Source organism: Prionailurus viverrinus, chromosome B2 (assembly GCF_022837055.1).
Source record: "Prionailurus viverrinus isolate Anna chromosome B2, UM_Priviv_1.0, whole genome shotgun sequence".
Classification (NCBI taxonomy): Eukaryota; Metazoa; Chordata; class Mammalia; order Carnivora; family Felidae; genus Prionailurus; species Prionailurus viverrinus.
This window is the reverse complement of record NC_062565.1, coordinates 37,121,472-37,133,677: the sequence shown is the minus strand read 5'-3', so window position 1 is coordinate 37,133,677 and position 12,206 is coordinate 37,121,472. Positions and strand designations below refer to the sequence as shown.

The window sequence follows — 12,206 nt, the reverse complement described above, 5'->3', positions numbered from 1 at the left end:
GTTTATTTATTTTGAAAGAATAAATGAGCATGTGCGAAGGGTAGAAGGGCAGAGAGAGAGGGAGACAGAGAATCCCAAGCAGGATCCATGCTGTCAGTGCAGAGCCAGATGCAGGGCTTGAACTCATGAACTGTGAGATCATGACCTGAACTGAAGTCAAGAATCAGACACTTGGATGTTTAACTGACTGAGCCACCCAGATGCCCCCAGAATGCTTTCTTCTTAAACATTACGTTGCAAAGGTGGACTGTATCTTGCTACAGAAAGCACAATTAATGTTGGTAATGAATGTCAGAAGTCAAATGTGTTTAATATACACTTTTTCTCCTTAGGATTTTCTGTTGCAGCAGACCATGCTACGAGTTAAAGATCCTAAAAAGTCATTGGATTTTTATACTAGAATTCTTGGAATGACGTAAGTAAACTATTTGTGGTCATAATTTGTTTAATACTTTAATTAATTAATTTTTAAAATTTATATCCAAATTAGTTAGCATATAGTGCAATAATGATTTCAAGAGTAGATTCCAGTGATTCATCCACTATGTATAACACCCAGTGCTCATCCCAACAAGTGTCCTCCTTAATGCCCCTTACCCATTTAACCCCTCCCCTTACCCCTGACCCATCTAGCATCCCTCAGTTTGTTCTCTGTATTAAAGAGTCCCTTATGTTTTGTCCCCCTCCTTGTGTTTATATTATTTTGCTTCCCTTCCTTTATGTTCATGTTTTATATCTTAAATTCCTCATATGAGTGAAGTCGTAATGATATTTGTCTTTCTCTGACTAATTTCGCTTAGCATAATACCCTCTAGTTCCATCCACATAGTTGCAAATGGCAAGATTTCATTCTTTTTGATTGCCGAGTAATACTCCATTGTGTGTGTGTGTGTGTGTGTGTGTGTGTGTGTGTGTGTGTGTGTATACACACCACATCTTCTTTATCCATTCATCCGTCAATGGACATTTGGGCCCTTTCCATACTTTGGGTATTGTTGATAGTGCTGCTGCTATAAACATTGGGGTGCATGTGCCCCTTTGAAACAGCACACCTGTATCCCTTGCATAAATACCTAGTAGTGCAATTGCTGGGTCATAGGGTAGTTCTACTTTTAGTTTTTTGAGGAAGCTCCGCACTGTTTTCCTGAGTGGCTGCACCAGTTTGCATTCCCACCAACAATGCAAAAGAGATCCTCTTTTTCCACATCCTCACCAACATCTGTTGTTGCCTGAGTTATTAATTTTAGCCATTCTGATTGGTCTGAGGTGGTATCTTATTGTGGTTTTAATTTGTATTTCCCTGATGATGAGTGATGTTGAGCATTTTTTCATGGTCTGTTCGCCATCTGGATGTCTTTTTTTTTTTTTAATTTTTTTTTTCAACGTTTATTTATTTTTGGGACAGAAAGAGACAGAGCATGAACGGGGGAGGGGCAGAGAGAGAGGGAGACACAGAATCGGAAACAGGCTCCAGGCTCTGAGCCATCAGCCCAGAGCCTGACGCGGGGCTCGAACTCACGGACCGCGAGATCGTGACCTGGCTGAAGTCGGACGCTTAACCGACTGCGCCACCCAGGTGCCCCTGGATGTCTTTTTTAGAGAAGTATCTATTCATGTCTTTTGCCCATTTCACAGGATTATTTTTTTGGGTGTTGAGTTTGATAAGTTCTTTATACATTTTGGATACTAGCCCTTTGTCTGATATGTTATTTGCATATATCTTCTCCCATTCTGTCAGTTGTCTTTTGGTTTTGCTGATTGTTTCCTTTGCCATGTAGAAGCTTTTTGTCTTGAGGTCCCAATAGTTTATTTTTGCTTTTGTTTCCCATGCCTCTGGAGATGTGTTGAGTAAGAAGTTGCTGCGGCCAACGTCAAAGAGGTTTTTGCCTGCTTTCTCCTCAAGGATTTTGATGGCTTCCTGTCTTACATTTAGGTCTTTCATCCACTTTGAGTTTACTTCTGTGTATGGTGTAAGAAAGTGGTCCAGGTTCATTTTTCTGCATGTTGCTGTCCAGTTTTCCCAGCACCATTTGCTGAAGAGACTTTCTTTTTTCTATTGGATGCTTTGTCAAAGATTAGTTAGCCATATGTTTGAGGGTCCATTTCTGGGTTCTCTATTCTGTTCCATTGATCTGAGTGTCTGTTTTTGTGCCAGTACCATACTGTCTTGATGATTACAGCTTTGTAATATATCTTGAAGCCTTCAGCTTTGGTTTTCTTTTTCTGGATTGCTTTGGCTATTTGGGGTCTTTTTCTGGTGTCATACAAATTTTAGGATGGTTTGTTCTAGTTCTGAGAAGAATGCCAGTGCAATTTTGATTAGGATTGCATTGAATATGTAGATTGCTTTCGGTAGTTCTGACATTTTAACAATATTTGTTCTTCCAATCCATGAGCATGGAATATTTTTCCATTTTTTTGTATCTTCAATTTCTTTCATAAGCTTTCTATAGTTTTCAGTGTATAGATTTTTCACCTCTTTGGTTAGGTTTCTTCCTAGATATTTTATGGTTTTTGGTGCAAATTGTAAATGGGGTCGATTCCTTGATTTCTTTTTCTGTTGCTTCATTGTTGGTGTATAGGAATGCAACCGATTTCTGTGCGTTTATTTTATATCATGCCACTTTGCTGAATTCATGGATCAGTTCTAGCAGTTTTTGGTGGAATCTTTTGGATTTTCCATATAGAGTATCATATGGAAAGTCTTCATATCTGTGAAGAGTGAAAGTTTGACTTCCTCCTTGCCAATTTGGATGCCTTTTATTTCTTTGTGTTGTCTGGTTGCTGAGGCTAGGACTTCCAATACTATGTTGAATAACAGTGGTGAGAGTGGACATCCCTGTCGTGTTCCTGACCTTAGGGGGAAAGTGCTCAGTTTTTCCCCATTGAAGATGATATTAGCGGTGGGTCTTTCATATTTGGTTTTATAATCTTGAGGTATGATTCTTCTATCCTTGCATTCTTGAGGGGTTTTGTCAAGAAAGCATGCTGTATTTTGTCAAATGTTTTCTCTGCATCTATTGAGAGGATCATGTGGTTCTTGTCCTTTCTTTTATTGATGTGGTGAATCACATTGATTGTTTTGTGGATATTGAACAAGCCCTGCATCCCAGGTATAAATCCCACTTGGTCATGGTGAATAATTCTTTTAATGTATTGTTGGATCTGGTTGCTAATATCTTGTTGAAGATTTTTCCATCCAGGTTCATCAGGGAAATTGGTCTGTAGTTCTCCTTTTTTGTGGGGTCTTTGGTTTTGGAATCAAGGTAATGCTGCCTTCACAGAATGAGTCTGGAAGTTTTCCTTCCACTTCTATTTTTTGGAACAGCTTCAAAAGAATAGGTGTTAATTCTTCTTTAAATGTTTGGTAGAATTCCCCTGGAAAGCCTTTTGGCCCTGGAATCTTGTTTTTTGGGAGACTTTTGATTATTAATTCGATTTCTCTACTGGTTATGGGTCTGTTCAAATTTTCTATTTCTTCTTGTTTCAGTTTTGGTAGTTTTATTATATGTTTCTAGGAATTTGTCCATTTCTTCCAGACTGCTCAATTTATTGGCATATAATTGCTCATAATATTCTCTTATTATTGTCTGTATTTCTGCTGTGTTGGTTGTGATCTCTCCTCTTTCATTCTTGATTTTATTTATTTGGATCCTTTCCTTTTTCTTTTTGATCAGACTGGCTAGGGTTTTATCAATTTTTTAAATTATTTCGAAGAACCAGCTCCCGGTTTCATTGATCTGTTGTTCTAATATTTTTTTTTTTTTGTTTCAATAGCACTGATTTCTGCTCTAATCTTTATTATTCCCTGTCTTTTAGTGGTTTGGGGTTTTATTTGCTGTTCTTTTTCCAGCTCTTTAAGGTGTAAGGTTAGGTTGCATATCTGAAACCTTTCGACCTTCTTTAGGAAGGCCTGGATTGCTATATACTTCCCTCTTATGACCGCCTTTGCTGCGTCCCAGAGGTTTTGGGCTGTGGTGTTATCATTTTCATTGGCTTCCATGTACTTTTAAATTTTCTCTTTCACGTATTGGTTAGCCCATTCATTCTTTAGTGGGATGTTCTTTAATCTCCAAGTATTTGTTGTCTTTCCAAATTTTTTCTTGTGGTTGATTTCGAGTTTCATAGTGTTGTGGTCTGAAAATATGCATGGTATGATCTCGATCTTTTTGTAGTTGTTAAGGGCTGATTTGTGTCCCAGTATGTGATCTATTCTGAGGAATGTTCTATATGCACTCGAGAAGAATGTGTATTCTGCTGCTTTGGGATGAAATGTTCTGAATATATGTTAAGTCTGTGCAGTCCAGTGTGTCATTCAATGATATCGTTTCCTTGTTGATTTTCTGTTTAGATGATCTGTCCATTGTTGTAAGTGGGGTGTTGAAGTCCCCTATTATTATCAATGAGTTTCTGTATGTTTGTGATTAGTTGATTTATATATTTGGGTCCTCTCAAGTTTGGAGCATAAATGTTACAATTGTTGGATCTTCTTGGTGGATAGATCCCTTAATTATGATATAATGCCCTTCTTCATCTCTTGTTACATTCTTTATTTTAAAATCTAGATTCTCTGATATAAGTGTGGCTACTCTGGCTTTCTTTTGTGACCATTAGCATGATAGATGGTTCTCCATCCCTTAATTTCAATCTGAAGGTGTCTTCAGGTCATTAAAATGGGTCTCTCGTAAACAGCATATAGATGGATTTTTGTTTACTCATCCATTCTGTTACCCTGTGTCTTTTGATTGGAGTGTTTAGTCCGTTGACATGTAAAGTGAGTACCAAAAGATATGAATTTATTGCCATTATGTTGCCTGTAAATTGGAATTTCTGGTGGTGTTCTCTGGTCCTTTCTAGTCTTTGTTATTTTTGGTCTTTTTTTTTCCGTCTTTTCTCCCCCTCAGAGAGTCCCCTTAAAATTTCTTGCAGAGCTGGTTTAATGGTCACAAACTCCTTTAGTTTTTGTTTGGGAATCTTTTTATATCTCCTTCTATTTTGAATGACAACCTTGCTGGATAAAGAATTTTTGGTTGTATTTTTTCCAGTTCAGCACATTGAATATATCTTGCCACTCCTTTCTGGCCTGACAAGTTTCTGTGAATGGGTCTGCTGTGAACCTGATCTCTCTTCCCTTGTAGTTTAAGGACTTGTTTTCCTTTGCTGCTTTCATGATTCTTTCCTTGCCTGAGTATTTTGTGAATTTGACTATGATATGCCTTGTTGATGGTCGGTTTTTGTTGAATCTAATGGGAGTTCTCTGTGCTTCCTGGATTTTGATGTTTGTGTCTTTCCCCAGGTTAGGAAAGTTTTCTGCTATGATTTGCTTACATAAGCCTTCTACCCCTTTTTCTCTCTCTTCATCTACTGAGACCCCTATGATTCGGATGTTATTCCTTTCTAATGAGTCACTGAGTTCTCTAATTCTTATATCGTGCTCTTTTGCCTTAGTTTCCCTCTTTTTTTCTGCTTCATTATTCTCTGTAAGTTTGTCCTTTATATTGCTGATTCGCCATTCTGCTTCATCCATCCTTGTCACCATGGCATCCATTCGAGATTGCATCTCAGAGTAATTTTAACTTTGTTCTGACTAGATTTTACTCCTTTTATCTCCGCAGAAAGGGATTCTATGCTTTTTTCAACCCCAGCTAGTATTGTTATTATTGTGATTCTAAATTCTGGTTCAGATATCTTGCTTGTGTCTGTATTAAGTCCCTGGCTGTCATTTCCTCCTGTTATTTCTTTTGGGATCAATTCCTTCATTTCATCATTTTGAAGGAAGTAAAAGAATTAATAAAATAAATAAATAAATAAAAATGAAAAAATTAAAAACAACACAAAGAAATCAAATAAAGGATGCTAGATTCTAGGTGTGTTTTGGTCTGGTTGTTGAAAGAAGCTTGATACAATAGAGAAAAAAATGATAAGAAAGATAAAAAAGAACAAAAAGGAAAATGTTTGAAAATGAAAAAAATGAATACAGTAAAATAGAATAAAATGAAGTGATGAAAGTAAAATAGAATTTTAAAAATTTACAAAGAAGTAAAAACTATTGTAGAAAAAATTAGAATCTTTTTCATAAAAAAGGAAATAAAAATAAATTTTTTTCTCTTTCTGTATTCAAGAATAAGAAAAGAAAAAGAAAAAACATTGAATAGATGGACCAGTGAACAGAAAGAAATGTGATTGAAATTACATCCAGTTTCCCCTAGAAGTCAAACTATGAAACACTTTATAGTCCATAAACTAAGCAGGCAGAGAGACTTGTGTTCTTCTGGAGCACCATTGACCCATTTGGCTGGGGCTTGGTGTAACAGCTTTGTTCTCCACTCGATGCGCTGCTTAGTTTACTGGGGTGGATCATTGTGATGTGTGTAGGTGTATGCACATGTGTTGGAGGGGTGAAAATGGTGTCACCCAGCTACCCAGTCTCTAGTATCAGAACTGTGTGCTCTCACCCACTGGCAATCAAGCACCCCTCCTTTGTCTCTGGCTTCTGTCTACTTCCCTCTTCTATACTGTCAGTGATCAAGCCATCAGCTTGGCAGGCGGCACCTCCCTCCTGAGTTTTAGCTCAACTGAGGGTGTGTTTCCAAACCCCTCACTTCTGAGGGCCCTACGCCTTTGACCACCTCAGATGCTGAGCAATGGCCAATTGCTGGTCCAGCCCCAGGAAAGCTTGTGAGACTGCGCTGCTGCAGATGCCTAGAGACTGCAGCCAGGTGCCAGCCCACCCCAGAAACAGTTTGCGTGATTGTGTAGCTGCAGCTTTTCAGGGATAATGGTAAATCACAACACACATCTGATGCCAGGCTTCAGTGAACCCTTAATGTCCTTGTTCTACCACTAGCGAATATGACTGTTTTCCCAGGTCCACTAGGACTTTTGCCTGTGGGGAGGCTGCACAGCCTCTCCCATATGTCCTCCCAGCAGGGGAATTGCCTCTCCCTGTGTGGCATGAGGACCCCTCAGACCTCACCGTCCACTCCTGGGGATTCGCCCTTCCCATCAGAGCTCTGCCAGGTATTAAGTTGCGGAGTTTCAGACTCTACTCCCCTGTAGATAGTCATTAATGGTATTTAAACCCTTTCCTTTCTCCTTTCTCCCTTTCTCATTCAGTCCCTTGCAGGTGTTTCCACTCTTTCTCTTCAGCTGCTTTCAGGGGGCAGGGTGCTTTTCCTGTACTCTCCCCGTTGTCTCTATCCTCTCCACGAGCAAAACCAGCTCCCTGCCCTACACGGTTTCTCTTTTCCCCAGTTCACCTCTCCGCACCATATACCTGCTGAGTTCTCTGGTTCAAGTTGTGCAGATTGTTGTGTTAATCCTCATATCAGGTTTCAAGATGTGCAAGATGGTTTGGTGTTGATCTAGCTGCATTTCAAGGGCGAGAGTGGCAAAAAAAACTTCCATGCTGCTCTGCCATCTTGGCCCCTCCCTGTGCCCATAGTTTTGTAAATATAGGGAATATTTTCATTAAAAATAAAAAAAACAGATTAAACTTTTCTTCAAAAGTCACAGAAGTCCTGGGGTGCCTGAGTGGCTCAGTTGGTTAAGCGTCTGACTTCAGCTCAGGTCATGATCTCACAGTTCATGAGTTCAAGCCCTGCACATCTCACAGCCTGGAGCCTGCTTTGGATTCTGGGTTTCCCTCTATCTCTGCCCCTCCCCAACTTGTGCGAGTGCACTTGCTCTCTCTCTCTCTCTCTCGCTCTCTCTCCCTCTCAAAACTAAATAAAGTAAAAAAAAAAAAAATCACAGAAGTCCTTTTGGTCAGGAGTCTGGGACTAGGTTTGACCTTCCAGGGCTTCTGTCAAGTTCTTCTTTGTGCCAACCAGACTCTTTGGACAGCAAGGGATGAGTACTTGTGTGTTCTCTACCTCTGTTCTCTCTGGGAGCTGCAAGTTTAACCCTTAATGTGTTCAAATCCTTTCAATGTTATGGCCTCTTGTTTACTTCAGAAAAGATGTAGTTATAAACATGTATTATTTAGCAAATAAATGAGTTTACTGAAAACTGGCCATCCGTCCCATTTTTACAGCGTGTGTTCTCTTTTGCTGAATAGGTAGTGTCTACTGATCTTGTAATCCTTAAAGCTTTTTATTTTTCTTGATTTGTTTCCCTAGATAACATGAGAGTTTGTTTGTTTCTGACAATATAGATACATAAAGAATAAAAGTAAATGATTTTTATTTTACTGCCTAGATAATTTCCATTGAGAGAAAAATTCAAGTAATACAGTATATGTTTGTTTAGAAAATCTGACCAGTTCAGAAAAATACAAAATGAAAAATGGTCACCTCCCTTTCCCAGTCCTTCTCCCCAAAGATTATTGCTCTTAACAGTTTCTTGTTATTCTTTCCAGAAAAAGTAGTTTTGTATGTTTACAGTACATTTAAAAGAGTGAAAACAAATACATTGAAGACTTGGTATTTGCCAGGCACTGTATATGTTTCTTCATACAGTTTCCGTAGTAGCTTATGAAATAGTTTATATCCCATTTTACAAATGAAGGAAGAAACCAGAGTTTAAAGACATTAAGTTACTGGCCCCAGATGCCACAATGGGTACATGGCAGAGCAGGAATTTGAATCCAGGTCTGATCGACTCCAGTGTTGACCTTGTTTTTCAAGAGCCTCCAAACAGGGTGCAACTTGACATTATACTGAAAGATATACTCAGCTGAGAAAAGCAGGTTATACAACAGGTTTATTTGCTCTAGTTCCCACCTGATTGGTCTGTAAGGCTTGTGCAATCTGTTTTAGTAAGTGCAGAGATTGTTTTTCATGACGGTATTTGAGGTGTTTGATGCCTTATTATAAACATGTTAGAGTAAATCTTATTTGTGATAAGTCAATGTCTGGGTCTCAGTGGACCAAGGCATATTACATAGCAGTGATAATTGAAAGACTTGAAATAGAACTTAGAAATTTCCATTTGCTAGGTAGGCTTCAACCATTCCCTCTTATTGATTACAAATAGGGCCATCTTTGTGCACTTAATCCTCAATAATCTAAATAAAATTGCATACATCCTCATTCTACCCTACTCCTTGCAAAGTAATCTTATACTCTTTAAACTCACTTTATAGGCCATGACTTCAATTACGTTTTTTAAAACTTTAGGATTAGTAATTCATTCACTCTTTGTCTCACATCAGTTATTCCCTTTCTGCTGGCTTGTGGTGTCTAAATGGGATGTCTCTCCATTAGAGGCTGTGCCCCAAATGTGGGGCAACAATCAGTTGGGAGGAGCTGTGGCACGGGAGGTGGGAGAATTCACCTGAGGCAGAACAAAGGGTATAGAAGTTTATTGAATATACTGCAGGGGAGTGGGGGGCAAGACAGCAAAGGAGAGGTGTCTGCAAGGAAGCAGTGGGTGGGGCTGTTTTTAAAGGGGAAGATGAGGATGTATGGCAATGTATGGAATTCTTCCTTTTTTGGTAGCTCTTCCTGGTTGTAAGTAGCCCATTGGTTAATTAGGGCCTGTGAGGTGGGGCGCCTGATGGGCCTGTGTTCAGCCAGGTGGTCCCTATAGGCCCTTTCTACATTCCATGGCTCAAGCCTGTTTGCACAAAAGGGGCCTTTACATGGCTCTTTTCCCTCAACCTACAAACAATCTTAAGTCTTCTCCATTCTAGCATGATTCTTGCCTTCTGCTCCCTTGCCCTCTTTCCCATCATCACCGATCACCTATATAGGTCAACCATGCTTGCTGTTTTACCTGGGTACCTTCCCTTCTCTCCTGCCCCATGCTGCTGAGAGGGGCCTCGCAGGACCTTTCCATATCCAGTGACCCATTCTCAGTCTTAATGCTGTTTGACCTTTCTGCAGGATCTCATATGGTTAACCACTTTCTCATTGACATTCACATTTTCTGTGATACTCATCTGTCCTTCCTTCTCTTTTAACCATTTATCCTTAGTTTCTTTTCCTAATTTTGGCATAGTAAGACCTCAGGAAATGTATTTTATTTAACTGAATGCCATATATCTGAAAGAACAATAAGATAATACATTGTATTTTTCACCAAAATTTTCTTTTGAAGATATTTTGCCATTTATAAGCAAGTACCATAATCCCAAATAAGTATTATTATATTTGAAAAATTGAATTATGAAAGTTTGCTTTTTAAAATTTTTTAATTTCACTGATATTTACAGATAAATAGGTTTTTTTTAGTGAGATATTTTCATTGATTTCCCTGTTTTTCCTATTAAATAGCCTCACTACATAGGGCTTTTATTCTTAGTAGAACTTGAATATTGTCATACTGATTTTAATATGAGTCAAATTTTCCTATTGTTGATTAACTTGTTATTTAATTGTAGGCTACTACAAAAATCAGATTTTCCCACTATGAAATTTTCAATCTATTTCTTGGCTTATGAGGAAAAAAATGACATCCCAAAAGATAAAAATGAAAAAGTAGCATGGGTGTTCTCCAGGAAAGCTACACTTGAACTGACACAGTGAGTATGAGTTTTTATCTTTTTATGTATATTCTACATTTTCTTTAACGTTTTTTTCCTTACAACAGTTTGAATCTTTTATCATGGATCTTTGGTCTTTGTACTGTTTTGGTGGGTAGGGCAAGGGGGTAGTGCTAGTTTGTCTTTTAGATAGAGAATGTAGGACTGAATTGGCAAGATACTTGCCAAACTACAGCTAATGAATGTTGAAGCACTGTAACTAACGTCTTCATAACTTCAGGATTTTAGAAAATTTTTTTTTTTTTTTTAATTTTTTACGTTGTTTCTGTGTCCTCTTGAACAACTAACAAAAGAGCATTTATTTCAGAGTGTGTGATTTAGTGTGTCCCTGATTCAAAACAGCTCTGGAATCAGACAGACTAGACATGAGTGTTGGCTCTGCCACCCTGAACAAGTTCTGTCACCTCCCTCCATGGCAGTCTCATTTATGAAATGGGGACTCAAATCTAGCCCACAGAGCTGTTGTTAAAGATTTAATGAAGTCCTCAAAGAAAGCATCCTCAATAAAGTACAATAAATGACAGTTGCTGTTGGTATCATTATTGGTCTTATCCAGATGCCTGGTTTTATTGTCTCCTTAGCCTAATTAAAATCATATTTTGCCCATTTGCCTTTTCTGTGGTTGAAAACTTAATATTTACAGTAGTAAGGAATAAACCAAGTATATTTAAATGGTATGATTTCAAAGAGATTGTTGCAATTTTCTTTTCAGAATATCTGTTCTACCAGTCACTTGTAATTATGTTTTCCCTCCTTTTGTAGCAACTGGGGCACCGAGGATGATGAGACCCAGAGTTACCACAGTGGCAACTCAGACCCTCGAGGATTTGGTACGTTTGCCTATGCGTATGTAATATACGTGGATTTGTGTGATTTGTGCATTGTGTATATATTAAGAATAATCAACTTCTTAGGAGTATGGTTATTTTCATTTTCCAGGAAAAATTTGATTTAGGAATTGTTTAATTTCGTAGTCTCTACCTAAACTCTACATTTACTCTCACAATGATTTTACTTTTCAGTCTCAGTATTATATTTCCAGTGGACTTTTTAATTTAAAAAACAAAACCTGTGGTTGATAAGAATCCCCATTTCTGCTAGCATACACTTCTGCCCCCGTCTATAATCTCTCAGTCAGGATGACAGGATTGTAGGTTTATATTGGCTGCTATGTATGCAGTGTCCACAACAAACCTATTCGGTATGAATAAAGGATTACTCTTTCATGATATAGTAATTCTTAACAGATTGAACTATGCATGAGCCCCACTATCAGGCCTATTTTACATAATTTATTATTCAGAGCTACTGATTAGTTTATTATACCCAACCAAGACTTAGATTCTTGTTCTTTACTATATGTTTTGAACTTATTTGACTCAGTCTGTTTTCAGGTGTCTTATATTTTGAAATAAACTACTTTTGGAAGCTACTTGTGATACTTGGATACCCTGAAGTAATTATTTCTTCCTTCTGCCTGCCTTGTTTTGGGGATGACCACCTCAGGTCACATTGGAATTGCTGTTCCTGATGTACATGATGCTTGTAAAAGATTTGAAGAACTGGGAGTCAAATTTGTGAAGAAACCTGATGATGGTGAGTCTGCTACTGGTTTTCTGCAGGCCTCTCCTTTGAGTTACGTAACATTTACTAAGCACCCACAGAGGGTACTGATATAGTCAGTACCCTCTGGGTGCAAGGAACTTTGAAGAAGTCTGTT

The 12,206-nt window shown here is 38.3% G+C and overlaps 1 protein-coding gene across 1 annotated transcript in view; it reads left to right on the top strand.

Moving 5' to 3' along the window:
- GLO1 (glyoxalase I) overlaps positions 1-12,206 on the top strand; it is a 37,664-nt gene that overhangs the window by 20,612 nt on the left and 4,846 nt on the right. The window contains exons 2-5 of the mRNA XM_047859722.1: positions 333-415; positions 10,325-10,465; positions 11,249-11,316; positions 11,993-12,082. Coding sequence (XP_047715678.1) covers positions 333-415; positions 10,325-10,465; positions 11,249-11,316; positions 11,993-12,082 — 382 coding nt within the window. The remainder of the gene's footprint in view (positions 1-332; positions 416-10,324; positions 10,466-11,248; positions 11,317-11,992; positions 12,083-12,206) is intronic.